The following is a 22,419-nucleotide window of genomic DNA, read 5'->3' on the forward strand; positions in this document are numbered from 1 at the left end:
CAGGTGTAATGTTCACTTAGTTAGCGTGTTAGCCTGCTAACATTTGCTAAACACTAAATATCTAGTTTTGAGGGTATTTGTTCATAAAGTTCTGGACAAAACAAACATGGAGATGAAACCAAACTCTGATAATTATCAAACATAAACACATGACGGACGAGTCCTTTAATCCAGCATCAGTCTGAACCGTCTGAGTGTTTTGTGTCTGCAGGCAGCTGACTGTGTGTACAGCATGGTGACTGAAACGCCACATTTTCAGATGATTCATCATAAAGACAAAGAGCCGCAGCAGCAGCAGCAGCAGCAGCAGCAGCAGCAGCCGCAGCAGCCGCAGCGCCCCCCGCTGGTGAGAAACACACACTGACTCTGAGCTGCTGCAGCAAACTGACACACATGAAAATAATTCAGTTATTATAACAGACGTCTTCTCAGTCAGTCATCTCCTCTTCCTCCTCTGATCACATGACAGCTTTAGTCAGCTGATCAGCAGCTGTGGCAGGTCTGTGCAGATCAACCAGTCTGACTTTCTGTGAGGTCAAAGTTCATCAAGTTTAAGAGTCGTCATCATAATTCAATGCAAATGTGTTTTTTTAATCAATTATAAAAATTAAATCATTTTAAATCGACTTGATTGAGATAAACTTAATATTTAGTTTTTAGTAAATATTTATTAGTTCTTTGACCTCAGGTGACCTCAGGTGACCTCAGGTGACCTCAGGTGGGGTCACGACCCCAGAGTGCATCACTCTGTTAATCTTTAAAGTGAATTATGTTTTATGATGCTTCAAGTCAGTTTGATGATAAATGACGCGGCTCCACCTGCTGGACGCCGTCAGTCATCACAGCAGCATGATGAGTCAAACTGACTGATGACTGATAGATTATTGATGATTGATAACTGATGATTGATTGTGAACTCTGTTCTGCTCTCAGTCTCGTCTCGAGCCGCCGCTCGACAAAACCCTGACGGGGGTGAAGAGTTTGACTCTGGAGACGCGCGGCGTCCCCGTCCCCCGGAAGAATCAGGTGAAGATGATCTCCAGCTGCCCTCTGCCCCACGCCGGCCCCGAGCCGGGCGCCAACCTGGCCCCGGGCCCCGGCTCCAACAATACCCCGCACCCCCGCCTCAGCCCCAACCTGAGCTCCAGCCCGGATCAGGCGTACTCCGAGATCAGCCTGCTCGCCGCGCAGCGAAGCACCAAGAGGAACAACAGAGGCGGCGGCGGCGGCGGCGGCGGCAGCCCCCCTGTCATCGCCCCCGAGCCGGAGTACTCCCTCCCCTTCGACACCATCGCCAAGAACATCATGGCTGACATCCTGAACGCCCAACAGAAACACGATGCCGACATGGGCGCCGACCCGCTGTACGACAGCATCGACGAAATGAAAATCAGAAACATCTTCCCGAGCGCGGTCGCCGCCCACGCGCCCACGTACCACAAGGTGGAGCACATCTACGACGAGCCCGAAGGCTGCGCCGCCACCGCCGCCACCATCGCCGCAGCCGCCGCCGCCGCCATCGCCGCCAAACAGACACCCGCCGCCGTTCCCCCCTCCGTGTACGACGACCCCGAGGAGATGAGAGGAGACGCCTGGAGGATTATGGGTACGACAGCTGATCCTAAAGGTCACGAGTATCCGTACAACCCCCGAGTGGACGACTACGCCGTGCCCAAACGAGCCCAGAGGGCGTTTCATGCGGAACAGAGCACCAACGAAGAAGACGCGAAAGAAAAAGAAGAAGAAGAAGAAGAAGACAGGGGGGAGGAGTCACATGAGGAGGAGGAGGAGCAAAAGGATTCACCGTACAACAACGTGATGGTGAAGATGGCGTAGAGCACAAACATGATTTATTATTAAGGTTTCATATTTAATCAATAATCACTGATTATTTTCTTTATCAATTGATCTGTTGAATATTTTCTCCATTAATTGATTAGTTGTTATGATGTGATGATGTCATCACGTGTCTTCAGTTCACTAAAATATTCACATCCAAGAAGCTGAATCAGAGACTTTCTTCAAAAAATGACTCAAAACATTTAATTGATCATCAAAAAAGTTGGAGATGAATTTTCTGTCGATCGATTGATCGGCTGATCGTTGCAGCTCCAATTAAAAGTTTGTTTTCTCTTCAGATGGCTGAAAGTCTGGTTTGTAAAGTCTGATGACTTCAAACACATTTTAAATGATTCGTTTCTTTTGTTTCTCACTTTGTCTTCTCGTTAACGACGAGAGTTCAGTCTTTAACGAACTCATCAGACGTTTAATCTCAGTTATATATTTGTCTGTTCATCATAAATGCAGATAGAATCGTTATCTGATGATCGTGATGCTGTGACATCGACTTCACTGACGTTTAAAATGATCACAGAGCAGACGGACGTCTTTAAAACCGCTCTGAAGGACGCCGCCGCGGTCGGACGCTGTGGACATGACGGCGTCGCTCAGCTTCTTCCTCTGAAGGCCTGAAAGAGGAAGTTAAACATTTTTAGGGAATCCGCTGATTCATCTTCTGGCTGAGAGTCAGATGTTCACGCTGATGTCTGTATGCTAACTATGAAGCTACAGTTAGCTTAGCTTAGCATACAGACTGGAAACAGGTGGAAACAGCTGGTAAACATTCTCACTCAGGTCAGACCTTGATTCAGTCTCCAGCTAGCTGTTAGCAACCGCATCAACATCCCAGCATGCACTGCAAACCTGACTACGGGAGCTCGTTTAGCTCAAACTCGTGGTCGGTCAGACTGATCACGTCTCCGACATAAACAAACTGCTCGTCCTCTGAAGGGTCTGTGTGGTTGTTTCAGACGTTGTTTCCATGGTTACGACTGCTGTATTCAGATCTGCACAACTGATTCATTAGGTGTGAAAACGCCCTGAAGCTCGCTGGTGTGTGAGGGCGTTTTCACACCTCGCTGGTTTGTTCTGCTCTGAATCAGTGATTGACTCTGTTAGAACGTTCTCTCCTCTCATTGGTCAGATGTTTCTGAGGCGGGACCGAGAACGTAAACACAGGAAGAAGGTTCAGAGGTCTGAACATATCCGGAATATGTTTCAGTTATTACTTAAAACACATGTAGGAATTATTATTATTATTATCTATGACTGAAGTATAAACGGAGTGTTTTTGCTGTTTGTGGATGAATCACCTGAATGTGTCACATAACAAACTGAAAGTAACATCAGACTGTTTCTGCTTCTGAAGCAAAGAGTGTAAAAGTATTTAATGACTGATGATTTATAATCATGGAGCCAATTAACAGTGAGGATTATTCTTCTAATATTTTATTTGATATATTTCATATTTTGTTTTTATTTCCAGTTTTCATCACACAGTTGTCTCCTGTTCTTCTGACCTCACTGTCAAATCAACTCAACTATTAACATGCAGCTAAAATCATCATCATGTGTTTAGTGTCGTTGTTTGTTAGAAGCTCTGAAACATGGAACAATAAAACATTTCTACTGATCTATAAATATATATATTGATCTTTTTTACTTGTCACTTTATTGTAACTCATGTCGGGATCCTGTAGGAATGATGACGCCTTTTTTCTCTCCAGTGATCTGATTGGTCAGTGGTCCAATCAATGGTTAACTGTTCAGCGGTAGTTGCCATGGTGATTTATCCCAGTTAATCCCAGTTAAAAGTGAGTCCGCGTTGTGATTCCAGAAAACCTGAGTTAAGCTCAAAGGCGCCCGGTCGGAGCTTCTGAACACAGAAACCATCAGACGGACTCTCATGATGCATTCAAAACACTTTGTTGTTGTAGTTGTAAACAAAACATGTTGCATTGTTGATGAATTCACTTAAAAGTAACGGAAATTAAACGTGAATTAATTTAATCTGCAGATTGTAAACATACATTTTCTCAACATCATAATCTTTAGCTTCAATTTAAAGTTATTTGATTGGATGTTTTGTTTGTTTGTTTGTTTGTTTTTTTGTGGAAATGCAGCTCAAAACTGCAGTATGGGACTTTGAGAGTAATTACAGAAACACTGTCGACACGTGTTTATGTCACAGGCTCCGCCGTAGCCTCCGTCGCTACGTTTACGGCTGTGAAACGGTGGATAAATTGTTTTGAACGTCACACAACCTCCAAGAAACGACTCGTTTCTTCCATTCGGTCTGATAACATTTGATTAAATGATTTAATCCCCAATCAAGTTAGCAGAGATGTTAGCCGGATGTTAGCAGAGATGTTAGCTGAATGTTAGCAGAGATGTTAGCTGGATGTTAGCAGAGATGTTAGCTGGATGTTAGCAGAGATGTTAACCTGATGTTAACTGGATGTTAGCTGGATGTTAGCCGGATGTTAGCTGGATGTTAGCAGAGATGTTAGCAGAGATGTTAGCCGGATGTTAACTGGATGTTAGCAGAGATGTTAGCCGGATGTTAGCAGAGATGTTAGCCATATGTTAGCTGGATGTTAGCAGAGATGTTAGCCGGATGTTAGCAGAGATGTTAGCCGGATGTTAGCTGGATGTTAGCAGAGATGTTAGCCGGATGTTAGCAGAGATGTTAGCCAGATGTTAGCCGGATGTTAGCTGGATGTTAGCTGGATGTTAGCCGGCTGTTAGCCGGTGGTAGTCTCTGGTGTGCTCGCTCTGCATGCTCAGTATGAACTAAAGAACCAGATATTTTCTAACACAGTTGTTCATCTTTTGTCGTGATGATTCAACCAGGAGAACTGACAGTCTGAGAGAAACATGAACATGATTTTTACTGCAGGAACCAGCAGCGTCACCACAAACAGAACCGCTCCACAACTTTGTCACAACAAAGACCCCAAACTGACACAAGTCAGACCACAAACCCCCATCTGATGAGATTTTTGCTTTTAGATGTTTTATTACAGAAAGTGTATGAAACCCACGAGCAGAACATTCTGTCATTGTTGTTATTTATGAAAATAAAGGATGCTGCAGAGAGATGATCCATCAGTCAGTTTAACTTTGCTGCTCTGAGAACAAGAAGGAACAAAAACTAACTGATAGAAATGGAGGTGATGAAAATGCACAACTGTTAATAATTTATCACTCTGTTTTTCACTTCACACACATCACCATCATCATCATCATCATCATCACCTCCGTTTTTATCAGATATTTTTGTTACTTCCTCCTTTGCTGCAGCCTGTGAAGAAAAACTCTGTGATGTTGATGAAAAGCTGCTGAACAGGAAACTTATTTTAGTGCAAAACATTTGTTCATGTTTGATTTTCTGACAGTCGTCTAAATGTTCTCAGATGTCCTTAAACGCACCATCATCTGCTGATAACAGCGCTCATATTTATTATGTTTTAAAGTCAAATTATGACCTGAGAGACTTTAGAAGAGTTTTTTTTATTCTCTGTTTTTAATTTATTATGAAGTGAAATTTTGAAAGAAAATCAGATTTTGGAGGAAATTATTTCTTAATTTTATTTCATGAATCTGAGATGAAAAGTTTTCAGTGTTCAGGTTCCTCCAGCAGAGGGCGACGTCACCACATGTTTATTATTAATGTACAGAAAGCTTCAATATATCAGCTGAGCATCATAAGTACATAAGTATTATGAGCTTGATGTAGTTAAAGTATTGCAGTAAAAGTACATAAGTATTATGAGCTTGATGTAGTTAAAGTATTGCAGTAAAAGTACATAAGTATTATGAGCTTGATGTAGTTAAAGTATTGCAGTAAAAGTACATAAGTATAATGAGCTTGATGTAGTTAAAGTATTGCAGTAAAAGTACATAAGTATTATGAGCTTGATGTAGTTAAAGTATTGCAGTAAAAGTACATAAGTATTATGAGCTTGATGTAGTTAAAGTATTGCAGTAAAAGTACATAAGTATTATGAGCTTGATGTAGTTAAAGTATTGCAGTAAAAGTACATAAGTATTATGAGCTTGATGTAGTTAAAGTATTGCAGTAAAAGTACATAAGTATTATGAGCTTGATGTAGTTAAAGTATTGCAGTAAAAGTACATAAGTATTATGAGCTTGATGTAGTTAAAGTATTGCAGTAAAAGTACATAAGTATTATGAGCTTGATGTAGTTAAAGTATTGCAGTAAAAGTAGTGGTTTGGTCCCTCTGACTGATATATTATTATATATGACATCATTAGATTATTAATAGTGAAGCATCAGTGTTAGAGCAGCATGTTACTGTTGTAGCTGCTGGAGGTGGAGCTAGTTTACACTACTTTATATACAGTTAGCTAGTTTAGTCCAGTGGTTCCCAACCTAGGGGTCGGGCCCCTCCAAAGGGTCAGCAGATAAATCTGAGGGGTGGTGAGATGATTAATGGGAGAGGAAAGAAGAAAAAACAAAGTTCTGATACACAAATCTGTTTTCAGTTTTTGGACTTTTTCTCTAATCTTTGATTTTTGCTGAAATATTGGATCATTTGAACATTTATTGAAATGAAAGCATGTGAGAAGTTTAGAGGGAAAAATCACTATTTGGTGGAGCTGTTAACAACTCATAGACATGTGAAATGTGACCCTGACTACACACTGCTTTAAGTAGCATCACATGGAAATACTCAGTGTTGAGGCTGTCTCTCAGTCTGTTTACAGACGTTTCCTGAATAAAAAGCGTTAAAATCTGAAAAACATCTCGTTGATTTATTATCAAACTGCTTCAGTTCAGTTCATTTTGAATCCAGAGTGATAAAACGATAAAACGATCAGCAGCAGTGAGACGAACCGCTGAGCGGAGGCTGGAAAAACAGATCTACTCTCTACTGTCTCTACTCTGTTTCCTGGCTGCAGGGGAGAGCTGTGATTGGCTGATGAGGTCTGGAAGTTATTTCCAGGTTGCAGTGAATCTGCTGGTATTTCCTGGACGACAGAGAAGCTGCAGAGTTGTTGGTGTGTTGAACTTTAACACACGACACACACACACGCTTCATGACGACAGGAGCTGCTGTTCAGTCTGAACTTACTGTTCAAACAGCAAAACGTTTGACATGAAACCAGCTGATTGACGCCTTTTCTTCTGCTTGTTGACAGATAATTATATTTAAATAATGTTGAGCTGCATAACGATTCGCTGTGCTTAATTTACACGTTGCCTGGCAACAGTGCTGTTGTTTTCTTTTGTTTGTTATTGATATAGAAACATAAATCAAATTAAACAGTAAAAAAAAAATAAACAAGAAATAAAGAAATAAAAATAAAACAAATAAAAAAAAAGAGAACCTCGTTCCTGCACATGCTCAGTAGCGTCTTACACTGAACTGCTCTCCAGAGACTGAAAACATGACGCGATTATTAGTCTTTAAACGTGAAGGAACATGTCACCAGTGACGTGTTTTTAATCAGATATATCAGACTTTGGATAAAACTTACAGCAGATTTATAATATACAGCACTGTGCAGATGTTTAGTTTCTTCTCCATAATGCAGCAGCATCAGGAGGCGTCTGATCATCTGCTCGACACCCTGGAGTCAGTCTGGGATCAACATGAACAGACAGAAACAGCAGAAGAAGAAGAAGATGCAGGAACAACCTGAAACACTGAGAACTGCTGCTGGTTTAAAGGTTTAAAGCTGCTCACAGCAACATATTGATCTACTTTCTGCTGTTTACTCAACTTTGGATCAATAAAAACTATTCAAAGCATCCTGACTTTACTGTCAGCGCCTGAAACTGTTGCACAGTTCTGTAGATCTGAGCCACTAATGTGTTTTCATGAAGGACACGAACACACATACAGATCAGATGCTCCCTGATCTGTTCTCACAGTCTGTACAGTAAAAACTATTTCCATCAGTCAGGAATGTAACACACACACACACACACACACACACACACACACACACACACACACACACACTCTTTATATATATAAACTATGTCTGTTATTGATTTGAGTCTTTGTTATAAAATGTGTGTTTCATTCTGGATGTTTTCTGGCTGGAAATAATTTTCTCTGTGTTCTTCCACAAAATAACAAACACACTCTCTGGCCAAAAGTATGCGGACAGCTGAATATTGTTTATGAAGCTGCTGCTGTAACAGAGCTCGCTATGAAATAAGGTAACAAGAGAAGTTTGGAAAGCAAAAGCTACATTTTTTAATCAATTTCATTGATCAAGCAAAGACAAATTCCACATGGATTTGGGAGAACTTAGAGAGGTTTACTGGGAAACATCATACTGGTGATGAGAAGCACTTTGAAATCTGTGTGACTGGCTGTGTTACACAGGATGAAGCTCAGACAGCAGCTACGCCTCCACCTGGTCTACTGAATACCTGTAAATCACAACCAACCTGTGTTTGAGATTCGGGACGTTTCTGAAACAAAAGTAAAAAATATTATAAAATCCCTGAAGATGTGTACGGACCAGACGAAAAGTTCCTGAAAATGTTTAATGAGTGTTTGTCTGATGTGATAACAGATGCTATCAATAGATCCATAAATGAAGGGGTCTTCCCAAGAGCATGGAAGACAGCTATAATAACAGCTATTTGCAAAACAGGTGGTCCTGCAGAGGTTTGCAATTACAGGCCAATTAGCAGAGTGCCTGTTCTGTCGAAGGTAATTATAAGATATGTAGCAGAACAACTTACTAGCCACCTTTACAGCAGACTGCATCCCATGCATCTGGTTTTAGATCTAACCAGTCAACAGAAACTGCTACCTGCTTTCTGCTGGAGAATATGAATATAAACTAGATAAGGGGGGGGGTTGTTGGGGCCGTGACGCTGCTGATCATGGTTGCAAAGCTCTCAATGTTCAACTTCTCCTCTGATGCTATTAAATGGATGTAATCTCATCTGGAAGGCAGAGCACAGACGGTAGCTGTGATATCAGTGTAGCTCAGCAATGAGTCTGAGATTCAAATGTACGCAGACGATACCGTCATTTACGTACACGCAGCGACCGAACAGCGAGCCGCGTGTCAGCTCAGGGCAGCGATGGTCTGATGTCACAAAGTAGCTGCGTCTCAAATCACGTAGTTCACTTAGTATCTGTTAGTTCACTTTCGTGTAGTACACTGTTTACACTATATATTACTGGCGTAGTGCGCAAATTTCTACAGGGTAGTGTCGACTCAAATCAAACACAGCCGTTGTGCACTTACCGGAAATGACGATTGCAAATTAGCATTAGCTAGCGTTAGCATTCACGTTATCGTTTGCGCTACCAAATCATTACAGACTGCTAAATTAACCCGAAAAACATACTGATGGCTTATATCCGACAACAGTATAGTGGTGCTTAGTGCTAAAAAACACATGTATAACTTACATTTGTATAATGCGGTGATGTTCATCGTAGTTACAACGTACTCGGCCGCCATTTCCAGTTTGAAAAGTGGTCCCTCCCCTTGTGCTACGTAGCCAAGATGGCGACCATTGAGGGCGAGAAGCGTCCATAGTTCCACACTCAACTTTTTGACCGTTTTGAGTGCATTTCCCCATACTGCTCAGTGTGAACGCAACAGAAGTAAACGATTTGAGACGCAGCAAGTGTCTTAATACCTGCTGTCCTCAGCTACACATGAAGAAAACAGTTTGTATGTTCTTCACTAGGAGGTCAACAGATCATCTCACAGCTAACGTTTAAGCTGACAGTCGTATCTGATTTCAAATATCTTCCTCTAACAATTGATTCTAATCTTACATTTAAATAACAAGTTGAGATGAATGATGTTAAACAGCTTGGCTCCTTCCCTCTCAGTGCTTTTATAAAGCAGCAAACAGCTGATGGGTCTGTGTATAATATCTATGAGACTGCGACACGTCGTTCATTTAAAATTAATTAAAATCAAAAGACAATTAAGTGTGTGATGATACTCTGTAACTTATTCAAAGCACCTGTAGCTTTGTTTTATGTGTTGTTGTTCTTTAGTATTTTATGAAGTGTGCTCTGCTACACGTACAGCGTTACTTTTCCTGTTTTAATGTATTTTATGTGTCTTCTGTACTGGTACTGCAGCTGGAAATTAGCCAAGAAGGCTAAACTGGTACATTTACAGAAACGTCTACTAATGTGAACTGTCCCTTTAACTTTAAACTGTCTAAATGAATAAATAAATTAGCAGCTTTCATGTAGCAAACAAGCTACTTTTGCCATGTTGCTTCTGTCATTGAATGTAGAGTCACTGTTAGCTGAGATCACACTGCAGACTGAACCGTTTGAGCCCGAGAAGCATGAAACGAGGGACTTTTCTACCTGTTGGAGTCGTGTTACTTTAAACTCTTTTTTATTTTAGGGATGAACAATCAGAGGCTTCACAGCAGCAGCAGCTGTTGAGTTTCTGTCGGTTAATAGATTCAACACATGTTGGTTCAGTTTCCTCTGAGAGACAGACGGACAGACACTGCTGCCGTCTCCCAGGAGTTTCAACTTCCTGTGGCCTGAATCTGCTGCAGTTGTTGTTCAGGACGTCCTGCTGTCTGCAGGTCAGCTGATTTACATTCAAGTTCAGGGTCAGTGTGAAGTCAGCGAGGCCCTCCAGATCCAGACTGACGCAGCAGTTTCTCGCCCCAAAAAACTGTTTTCCAGAAGTTTGATGCTCTGAACTGTCTGACTGAGCCTTAAAGGACCAGTTCACTGTTTCTCAGGAGAGTCTTAAAACAACAGTCAGGAGGCCAAATGAACATTAAACCTGTTTTTCTTGCTGTAATCATTCCAACAAATAAACTGGTCTCATGAATCTCTGCGTTCCCAGTTTGGGTGATCAGATGAACAGAGAGAATATAATATTAATAATATAATATAAATCTTTATATCTCACACTTATAATGAATGAATCAGACAAACAGGATCAGCTGTTTGTTATTTTACATTTATTATGTATTTATATATAAAAGTTTCAGTTTCACGCCGGCAGAGCTGACGGGCGACTCGGGCTCGAACCTGCGACATCTACAACACGCTCAACATGCTGAGCCTGCGCGTCACGCCCCCATGTGATGTCACAACAACGTTAGAATACACTGATACAAATATTATTTTAATATTCTAATATTTATAGTACTTTATATCGCAGCAGCGGCGGTCCGAACCAGAATCTGTAGCTCATCATGTGACCTCCGAGTGTCTCTGATCGGCGGCTCAAAATGGCCGACAAAAGTCTGTAGAGTCCAGCAGCTGTGTGCTGTGACGATGTGGTTACTGTCTCCGCTGCTGCTCAGGCTGATCCCACTAATGACAGCTGGATGGAAGGGACGCCAAATGGCGTGTCGGACGGCAGGAAGTGACATCATGTGTGTGTGTCAGTAGAAGTCCTGGTCGTAGTCTGTGGCGTCCATCAGCTGCTTCATCTCAGAGACGCTGTTGGCCAGGTAGGACGACAGCTCCTCTGACAGACACGCAGAGACCAGAACAGACGATTCAAATTAAAAATACAAATGCAGCAGTGACGTGTCGTGACATCATCAATGATGTCATTGTGTTACAGCCTGAACAAATTCACAGATTCACATTTTACTTTGAAAAAATGTCGAGATTTCCTTCCTTCCTGGTCCCAAACCTGATCCATGTTTGCAAAAGTTATTATTTTATTATTTTATTGTCACAAAATAGATAAAATAGTCGAAAACAGACGGTAACTTGTTGGTAAAAGTTCGTAGTAACTTCGTCAGAACCAGTTTGTAACTTTACATTTCACAGACACACAGACTGATTCTCACCTGCTCCCAGTACTCCCAGCACAGCAGAGGCGGAGACAGATCCCAGATTGTTACGAGCGATGCAGCGATAGGTTCCCGAGTCCTCTGGCTCCGCCCCCTCGATCTGCAACCAACTAGAGAGCTCGAATTTCAAAGGACCGCCCCGAGACTGTGACACAGAGACAGACAGGACATCAGACGGCGGCTAACAGTTTCCACCCGCTTCCAGTCTTTGTGCTAAGCTAGGCTAAACACTAAATGTTGTACTGTTCCTTTAACAGTGGGCGGAGTTACAGGTGTGTGTGTACCTGGACAGAGATGTGAGGGTCGTCTCCGGGCAGGATGATGTCTCTTCCTTCCTTCCTCCACTCGACCAGAGCCATCGGAAACGCAAAAACCTCACAGAGGAAAACCAGACTGCTACCGGTCCCGTTGACCTGACTCTGAGGAGGAACCTTAATGACAGGAACTGACAGACAGACAGGTAGAGAGACAGACAGGTAGAGAGACAGACAGACAGGTAGAGAGACAGACAGGTAGAGAGACAGACAGACAAGTAGAGAGACAGACAGGTAGAGAGACAGACAAGTAGAGAGACAGACAGACAGGTAGAGAGACAGACAGACAGTCAGAGAGACAGACAGGTAGAGAGACAGACAGGTAGAGAGACAGACAGACAGGCAGAGAGACAGACAGGTAGAGAGACAGACAGGTAGAGAGACAGACAGACAGACAGACAGACAGGTAGAGAGACAGACAGGTAGAGAGACAGACAGGTAGAGAGACAGACAGACAGGTAGACAGACAGACAGGTAAAGAGACAGACAGACAGGCAGAGAGACAGACAGGTAGAGAGACAGACAGACAGGTAGACAGACAGACAGGTAAAGAGACAGACAGGTAAAGAGACAGACAGACAGGTAGAGAGACAGACAGGTAGAGAGACAGACAGACAGGTAAAGAGACAGACAGACAGGTAGACAGACAGACAGGTAAAGAGACAGACAGACAGAGAGACAGACAGGTAAAGAGACAGACAGACAGAGAGACAGACAGGTAGAGAGACAGACAGGTAGACAGACAGACAGGTAAAGAGACAGACAGACAGGCAGAGAGACAGACAGGTAGAGAGACAGACAGACAGGTAGACAGACAGACAGGTAAAGAGACAGACAGACAGGCAGAGAGACAGACAGGTAGAGAGACAGACAGACAGGTAGACAGACAGACAGGTAATAAAGTGTAAACAGTCAGTGATAAACATCTCAGACTGAGAATAAAGTGAAGAAACAAAAAGTTTCAGTTTTGTATTAAAGGGTTCATATTCTGCTGATTTATTTCCTGTTCAGATGTTGGGTGTTTAGGTGTTAAAGGTGTTAAAGGTGTTAAAGGTGTTAAAGGTGTTTAGGTGTTAAAGGTGTTAAAGGTGTTTAGGTGTTAAAGGTGTTAAAGGTGTTTAGGTGTTAAAGGTGTTAAAGGTGTTAAAGGTGTTAAAGGTGTTTAGGTGTAACGTTTGTAGAAACGCTGCCTGCAAGTCAAAACTCAGGGCTTCAACCTGCTCTGAAAGCTTCATTTGTGAGTTTTTTCTACTTTGCTGACGAGCTGATGTCAGCTCGTTGGACACCCTCATAAACATGCGTCCGTTCTGTAGCCTTGGTTGCTAAGGTGGTTGCTAAGGTGGTTGCTAAGGTGTTTCCACGTGTTCACGCTCATATTCCAGATGTGATTCAGCTCCAACATGTACGGATGGATTTGAGAAGTTGACATTTGGAGTAAAGAAGGAGAGGAAGTGAAATCCTGCTCCTGTGTTATTTGTGTGTTAAAAATATTTTTTATACAGAAAAGAAAAAGCTGGTTTGGACCGAAGACAGAAAAAGCCTTGGATCACACTGACAGGAAACCAGGTTTATTCTGGGTCACAGAGTCAGTGTGAACAGGAAGCTGAGCGAGAGGGACGAGAGACACTGTAATCATATGGATGAGACAGAGAGAGAGAGAGAGAGAGCGAGAGAGAGGAGGCAGCAGCTACTTTGAGTGAAATTACAGAGTAAAGCAGCCTGAGGCTCAGAGTGTTTCTGCTCTCCATTAAACTCAGGAATGTGCTGAAATGAACTTTTATCTGACGACTATCTGGCTCTAAACTCTCCGTATTTATGATATTACAGTAGAAAACACTCACAGTCGTCACGTCTGTCTGGATTATATCGATCGCTATAAGCGGATGATTATTAGAACCATTTTTTTTCTTAATTTCTCACACAGATTAAAATCTAACTGACATTTATATGTTTTTTACATGAATATAAAGTAATGAAACGTAAAGCTTCAGCATATTTTATTGACTGTTTCAAAGAACAGAACAGCTGTTTCAACGCTTCATGTTTCGCTGCTGGCTTGAGAGAGAAGCAGCAGCGGTCGAGCGAGCAAGAGAGTGGATGAGGAGAGCGAGCGGCGGTAGCCAGAAAGCCGGTGAATGAGAGAAATACAGCGTTATTTTCTGAACACACCCACACCCCGCACCTCCACACAAACCTGCCGAGGTGCTGCAGCCTGATGACGGCGCAGCTGCTAAATACACATCATACAATTACTGTGGTTTTAAATGAACCAAAACGAACACTGTAAGCGGACTAGTTGATTACTATCAGTGAATTATTTAAACAGCATTTGTATAGTAATAATCCCGTCCTGAGCTTTTTGATCCATATAAGCAGTTGATCATATTATAGGCTGTTTCCACTGTATATGAAAAATTACAGAAACTAAATGCTCCACAGACACAGACCAGTAAAACAAAGTTTGAAATCATCATTTCTGTAAAAGTCATAATATTCCAAACATAAAGTAGTTTCATATTTAAGAATAACATCTGAGTTTTACAACACAAAAATCCATAATTTTGTGAGAGTAAAGTTGAGGTATTTTCAGAAACAAAGTCAATTTTTTACAAAAAAAATTGTTTTTATATTTTGAGAATAAAATCAGAATCTTACACAAAAAGCATATTTTGAGATTAATTTATGAATTTCAATGAAAAAGAAAATTATAAGAATTAAAAAACTCATCATTTGACAATGAAGCTGTAATTTTAGGAAAAATGTTACAAACATGATAGATAATAAACAATATGGTTTTATAAAAGAAAAAAGAATTGAGTTTTAATTATTAATTATTTGATCAAATGTTTGCAAAAAACTAATATTTTGAAAATAAAGTCAGAATTTCATTAGAAAAAAAAATATTCTGAGATTCAGTTTGAAATTTAAATTAAAAAAATATTTTGTGAGAAAATATAGAAGAAGAAAAGTCATAATATTATAAATAATATATCATAATTGACCAAGAAATTATTAAATGATAATAAAGATTTGTTTATTCTTAAGAACGCAACGAACAGCATGAAAAAAAAGAAATTATAAGAATAAAATCATAATTTTGCAACAAAGTAATTTCAAGGCTGAAATTTTTAGGAAAAACCTTCAAATATTATTATAATAATAATAATCTGTGATTCAGCTGTAATGTTTTAAAGAAAATTTGTATTTTGTAATTTTTGTAATAAAAGTCAAAATTCTATAAAAAAAAAACGTAGTGTATTAAAATATTCAATCACACATTTACAAAAAGAATTATGAGAATAAAGTTGTGATTTGTTATATTTTACTGTTTTAATTCTTTACTGAGAGAAAACAGCAACTGTACAGACATCAGGTGTCACTTATTATTATTAATATTAATAATAAACAAGTTCATTCATGAAATATAAATATAATATAATATAACCTGTTTCCTAAAACCACGACTTAATCTCTGTAAAACGTTTCTTTATTCTTGAAATATTACGACGTTTTGTCTAAACGACGACTTTGATCAATACGTCAGATTTCTTTTCCTGATGATGTTTCACGTCTGAATCATTTTAGACACGTTTCCTAAACTCCCGCCTGACGGACTGAAGATCTTTGAACTTTGAATTCTTCTCTTTAACAAACTTGTGAGTGTTTGAACAAACGTTCTGCGTTTGCACAGATGGCGACTGAGTGGAGTTCAGACAGAGTTTAATGGAGGTGGAGGAGGTGCTGGAACAGTAAAAACACACCGTTTCTGTTCAGGCACAGAGCACAGAGACGGGTGGGGTCCTCGGTCTGAACAAGGGGGGTCACAGTCAGACCTGATCAGCTTCATAAACCACCTGATGATCAGATTTCATCTTGAAGCTGCGGCTTGTTTATTCAGCTCTCAGCCGGTAATGAGCTCAGCTGATCCGGTCGACTGAACGCTCCTCTGTCCCACGCTCCCTGAACTACCCAGCAGCTCTATTTCTAGTAGGAATCTCAGTGTCTTATTCATTAATCGGTAACTGACTGGTTCATTTTGAAGAAAGGCTGGTGTTCCCTCGCTTTCAGCTCACATACTGGGTGACGACCTGGGACCAGTGCACATCACACACTCCCCCCCCCCCCCCCAGATATCAGCATCATGATCTTCTTCTTCTTCTCCTCGGACATTGTTCTTGTTGTTTGTCTCGTTGTCCTGATCATCTGTCTCGGTGTATTTGGCGGTTTGATATGTTCCGTTTCTGCAGCAGAGACGCTTTGGACTCATTTTCACTTGTCATGAATTTACTTCCTGCAGAAACTGGACTAATGACTGACTGACTCTAACAGACTGACTGTAAACAGCTAGCCTAGCAACATTAATGCTACCAACAACGCTGACACGCTGCTACTTTATCCGTTCATGAAGAAGATGTGATGCTGTGAACATGTGACCGTCTGACCGTCAGCAGGTTTCTCAGCATCACATCACGGTTGGCTTCTGGTTTCTACGGAGATCTGAACGCTTTGCAGAAACTGGATCAGTTTGTTGTATCCAAAACACGATCAGGAAGACCAGAAGTGATCACAGCATCAGAAGATCAATACATCAGGCTTCGTTCATCACAGATACAGAATCAGCTAAATAAAGAACACAAGAGTCCAGTCAGCAGAAGCAGAGTCGATAGAAAGACTCCCAGTGATTCCCAGTAGATGACTGATGATGAATCCCAGTCTGAGCAGCAGTAACAGACGGTGAATGTTTCTATCAAACCCTCGGTCAGACATGCTGGAGGGAATATTCAGGTCTGGGGGGGTTTGATTGGACAGAGACATGCTGGACTCACTGGTTTATGTCTTCATACTGGGAGGATTCATCCTGCAGCAGGATAACGACCCCAAACACACCACAGAGCACGTCGTCCTGATGTCCACAGTCAGCTGACCTCAACCTCACTGAACACTGATGGAGACGCGCTCTGTGACATCACGAGTGCTGATGTCATCACAGCAACAGGGGGACGAACTGAGATATTCTTTCACTCAAATTATTACCCTGATATTATCACTGGTAATGAAAAATATATGATTATATTCAAAACAAACGCAAAATAAAAGTCTCTTGACGTCGTGCTCTCAGACTTCTGGACCCTGCTGGATTTATAGATCATATTTTATCATATTATGACCTTTTGTCTTGCAAAACTTTTAAATATTATTATGACTTTTACAGAAATGATAATATGACACTTTAAAACTGTTTATACTTTATTTTTTCTTACTAGTATTTGATTATTTTTCTTCTTCTAAAATTTATATTTTATTTCTCTCTCAAAATGACGACTTTATTCTTACATCTCTTTACAATGTGTCTATAACTTTATGAAATAAAGACAAAAAGTTTCTTATGTTTTTTAATTAAAGTCAGTTTAGCATTTTTGGGGGTTTTGGACGGTTGGTCGCTCAGAACAAGACATCTGAAGACATCTGAAGACACTGAGGAACCTTTTTACTGTTTTCTGATGTTGAACAGAAACTAAAGATTTAAAGTGAAGCAGCAGCTGATGAACATTCACATCCTCTGCTGCTGCCAATGAAACTGATTCACTGTCTTTGTCTGTTAAAATGAGCTTTAATGACACAAAACAACAGATGAAGTAAAACAATCTGCATGAACAGATTCACTAGTGATCAGGATGGTTAATGTGTTCACTAATCCTGAAACTGCTTCATATGTTCACATGAAGGTTTGATCACAACTAAACCGAACAGGTTATTAAAGTATGAAACAAACAAATAAACAAGCAAACATGATTTACAGACAGACAGTGAGACGGGTTAAGATGTAGATAGAGAGACAGACAGGTGACAGACAGACAGGTGACGGACAGACAGACAGGTGACAGACAGACAGACAGACAGGTGTGCTACCTGTCTTGCAGGGTCCCTTCCCTCTGGTCTTGAGTTCGGGTCTGGAGAAGGCGGCCTCTCTGAACTGACACATGTTCATGTATGTTGTTCCGTCGCTGCCACACACCGCGTCCTGCTGCTCACACACACACACCGCCTCCTCTTCATCATCTCCTCCTCCTCCTCCTGCGGGCCGCGGGTCCGCCTGGCACCGCAGCCCGGTCCCGCAGAGCCCGTAGAAGACGCTGCGGTCCCCCGGGTCGCAGGCTTGTCCCTCCAGGTTCCCACACTCCTTGCAGCAGCCGCAGGAGTCCAGCACCAGGCCGGCCCGGCAGCCGCGGGTCTCCGGGCACAGCTCCGGCTCACACAGCCCGCAGCCCTCCGCCCCGCCGGGCCCGTCCCGCCCGCCGCCGCCGACTCCCGGCTCCTCATCCAGCGGCGGGTCGGTGAGGCTGAACCTGCCGGGCGGCTCGGTGCTGAGCTCGGGCAGCTCGGGGGGGAAAGCCCGGCATGTGTGGAGGTTCAGGCAGAGACTCAGGAGAAGGAGACCCTTCAGCTCCGGCATTGTAACCCGGTCTGCGCGCTCCGTTCCGCTCCAAACACCGTCACCGGGACCGGGCGGGTGATGCCGGGTCGGCCCGGTTCTCTGTCCGGTTCAACCGAACAAAAACACCCAGAAGGAAACCCGCAAATCTGCGTCTCTGTCAGCGACCCGCACCCAACACTCACATCCCCCTCCGACCGAGAAAAACACGCAAAAACACCGAGAGAAACACGCAAAAACACCGAGAACACGGACGCGGACGCCGTCAGAGGACCAGGATCCTGGGTTCGTTCATGTCGGCGCTGAGATTTAAACAGCTGAGGGGCTCGCGCTCAGCTCGCGCTGCTCCACACAGGCACGAGACACCGGAGTCAAGCCTGCCAGAATAAAACACGGAACTTCCGGTCAAGTCCTTCAAAAATAAAAGCTTTGTTGCGCAGATGACACAAAAACTCCTCAACCTTTATTAATACAGACAAATGTCAACAATGTTTATGTTGCGCACATGCAGGTAGCTTCCGGTGAAGCAATGAAATGCCTTAAACCTGCATCCTCTCTACTGGCCGGCAGGGGGCGACTCCACTGGCTGCTGAATATATAGAAGTCAATACAGTATGATGTTCATTTTGTAAACTATGTTCCCATTCAGAGTAAAATAGATGATAAGGCAGGGTATGCTTTAGGATGTGGCTACGTTGTGATTGCCAAGTCGCTACCATGGTGACAATGTTGATTACGTAACATAACCATGGCGTAACCCTAGATTAACAGAGTATAGACGTAGCTGTCACTATTTCAGTTTGTTTTCAGTTCATGAAAGTTAATTGTAACATTTTGGTCGCCTAAAAAGTCTTTTTCAGCGTTTGGTTGAACTAAAAGACCCTCTAAGGAGACAGATGGTCAGTTTTTCCAGTAAGTACATTTTGTTTTAAAGGTTTTAAGTCTGTTTTTCACTAGTGAAAATTAGCATTAGCATTAGCATTATCACAGTTAACCATAGACTATAAATGCTCCGTGCTAACCAGGCTAGCAGCTAGCGTTAGGGTCAGCTCCGCCCTCTTGTCTCTTGTCAGCCTGTAGTGATGAGTTTCCAAACTCTATTTTCCTAGTTGCATTTAATTAAATATGTATATTTTCTCTAAATGTAAGCTATGAATGATTAATGACGATTAATACTTAATTGGTTCACAATTTTATTGAGTAACAAACAATAGAAAAACTGAATAAATAATAAATAAACATTTAAAAACTCACAAATACAGAATCTAATATGAAAATGTTTATATGAACAAAACATAATAGTATGTTAGCATGTGGTTACTTAAAGGTTTTTTTTTTCACTTTTTGTCCCTTTTTGACTTCCATATCTTTTCCCCAAAGTTGGCTAAAAAACAAATTCCGCTGAAACGTTCCTTGTACACTATTATTTTGAAGGCACAGCATGTTTATTTCCGGTCTTGTTGTTTGTCACCTGACAGAGGTGCGGACGGTAGCGCGAGGCTGCAGCAGCAGCTGTGCAGCTCGCGCTCCCCTCCCCCCACGAGCTGTGACAGCTGTTAAAGTCATCATCAAGGCGGAAACAGGTTTTAAAGTCTGGAAAGGTTCCCCGGGTCCTCCAGGAGGTTTCAGGCTCCAGCAGAAGCTTTAGAGGTTCCTGAAGCAGCTTCAGGGTTCTCAGGGTTCCTGGAGGCGACGTTTTAGGGTTCTTGAAGCCTCCATTGTTTCCACCTCCAGATGTCCTTGAAATTTTTAGGTGCCACAGAGGAACGGAGGCTCTTCCAAGAGACCCAGAAGAGTTCTTTAGGTTCCACTGAGGAGGTTCCAAGTAGTGGTCCAGGACCCTAAACTGACACAAACTGACCACGGACCCCCCTCTGAAGAGATTTTTGCTTTTAGATGTTTTATAACAGAAAGTGTATGAAACCAAAGACCAACAGAGTCAAACGTTCTGTCATTGTGTTATTTTTAGAATTATAGTGAAAATAAATGATTCCTCTTTTTGCTGGTGACCCCCATGGAACCCTTTCAAGGACCCCTGGGGGTCCCTGAACCCTACTTTGAGAACCGCTGTTTTAATTCAATTCAATTCAATTTTATTCATATAGCGCCAAATGACTACAGAAGTCATCTCAGGACACTTTTCACACAGAGCAGGTCTGGACCGTACTCTTTAATTTACAGCGACTAACAGTTCCCTCGTGAGCAGCGGTAAGAAAAAACCCTTTAACGAGAAGAAACCTCAAGCAGAACCGGACTCTAGGTGGGTGGCCATCTGCCCATCTGGCAATTTTCTATATTTGTCTTCATGTTTGGATCCAAACCAACGATGAACTGATCTACTAACCAGTATTGTGTGTGTAGTAAAGCCTGATATATCTTATTCCTCCGTCAGTGAGTCACACCGCTGCTCTGGGTCACATGTTCCTTCATCATGAAGAGTTTGGTCTCGTTAGTGTGTTTAGAAACGGCTCCAAAGACTAATAACAGTCTCCAGAGAGTCCCGTTCCAATTATCCAGAGAAGAAAGGCTATTAAAACATGTTAAACATAAATTATTCAACACGTCGTTCCAACCGAGCAATCTGATTGGTCAACTAGACATTTAGAACGTGCTCAAACCAGCATGACAGCACACCTGGACCTCATTACCAAAAATATTACTCCGCCATTCATTAGAACTACAGACGTCACTTCTGAACTGGTGGTTGATTTGAATGAATAAGATATGTGATCTTGGCAAACTTAGCTAACGTTTGAAGATCTATAGTTAAATACGGTGGTCCGACCTATCTGGTGTTTCTGTTGGCTTTATTTTATGTACTGTGTTGCTTTGCTAGCGTCTTTGGTTTTTGGGATCTGCAGTGAAAACCCAAAGTTCTGAGTCGTCTTTCTTTTATGTTTGTGAAACTGGATTGAACTGAACTGATTAGGTGTTGTGGGGAAAACAAAACGGATCCTTTACCGAGTGGATTGAACTCTGAGACTGTGAGATGAGTTACATCCGAACCCTTCTTCACTCTTCATCGTTACCTGGCACCCCCATATACAGCTAAACTTAACCATTTTCCCTTCAGATGAGAGTTTATCTCAGCTTCCACTCCGGCATCCTCCATCAGCTGCGCTGGCGCTACTAGCTTAAAAATGTCTGTGAAGTTTGAGGACGTAGTAACTAAATCTGTCCATGGAAAAGTTATATTTTTCAGTGGAGAGATAGAGAGATAGAGATAGAGCTAACAAAGCAGTTTGGTGTTTATGTGTGAGGTATTTATTCAGTTTGGGAAATGCCGCCATCGCTAGAAAGCGTTAGCTAAAGTTGGCTAGCTGAGTCAACAGGGACTAGAAATCGTCTCTGTTGCTAGGTCGTTACTAAGGGTCAGTCTACTTGCTGGAGTAGTAAACCAGGTTTCATTACATAGGAGTCTACTGACATAAGTGATTGTTTTCCGGGTATTAGTCATACCCCATGTATTTCCATGGAAACGGAGATAACACAGGGAAAAAGTTTTTTATTTTTAAAGCGAACTGTCTCACAATATGAATATGTTTTGTTTATATCTTTTATTTTGTTGGTAAATGTTGTATTATTGCAATATTACACGAGAGGATGTGCTTTACCGTCATTGTTGGCACAACAGTGATGCGGTCAGGAACGAGAGGCTTGCCCCGAGTTCTCATGTAATATTGCTTAATTAATTATATATTACAAAATAACTGTGAAATAAAAATGTTTATTCTCACTCTGTAGTCATGCCAGCATTTATTCAAAATTTGTTTTCAAATTGTATTTGGTAAAGTTCTGTGTGAATAAGTACACTTCCTGTGTGAGGGGCACTGTATATAGAGATTTGCCAGTATACCATTTTACTGAATACTGTGGTGAAACGTGTTGACAGTATAAACACCGCCAACCATTTCCATCACAGTCATTATCATCATTTTCAAAGGACTCCGTGAACACAGAACAACCTTCATTAGCAGGTTTATTTTGTTTAGCTACAAGGAAGAAGCTTCCTGCTGGTCAAACAGAA

General features: G+C 41.8%; 2 protein-coding genes across 2 annotated transcripts in view; one reads left to right on the plus strand and one right to left on the minus strand.

Annotated features, from left to right (window-relative positions):
- Positions 1-1,945, plus strand: part of dok2 (docking protein 2) — a 24,044-nt gene extending 22,099 nt beyond the window's left edge. The window contains exons 7-8 of the mRNA XM_044334003.1: positions 212-346; positions 934-1,945. Coding sequence (XP_044189938.1) covers positions 212-346; positions 934-1,836 — 1,038 coding nt within the window. The 3' untranslated portion in view covers positions 1,837-1,945. The remainder of the gene's footprint in view (positions 1-211; positions 347-933) is intronic.
- An 8,834-nt stretch (positions 1,946-10,779) lies between these two features.
- kazald3 (Kazal-type serine peptidase inhibitor domain 3) lies at positions 10,780-18,792 on the minus strand. Its single transcript, XM_044334353.1, has 4 exons — positions 17,870-18,792; positions 11,930-12,090; positions 11,643-11,790; positions 10,780-11,311 (listed from the first exon to the last, which is right to left on the minus strand). Exons 1-4 carry the CDS (start codon positions 18,411-18,413, stop codon positions 11,226-11,228), a joined length of 939 nt encoding a protein of 312 aa, XP_044190288.1. The 5' UTR covers positions 18,414-18,792; the 3' UTR covers positions 10,780-11,225.
- Positions 18,793-22,419: the final 3,627 nt, after the last annotated feature.

Source organism: Thunnus albacares, chromosome 2, assembly GCF_914725855.1.
Source record: "Thunnus albacares chromosome 2, fThuAlb1.1, whole genome shotgun sequence".
Taxonomy (NCBI): Eukaryota; Metazoa; Chordata; class Actinopteri; order Scombriformes; family Scombridae; genus Thunnus; species Thunnus albacares.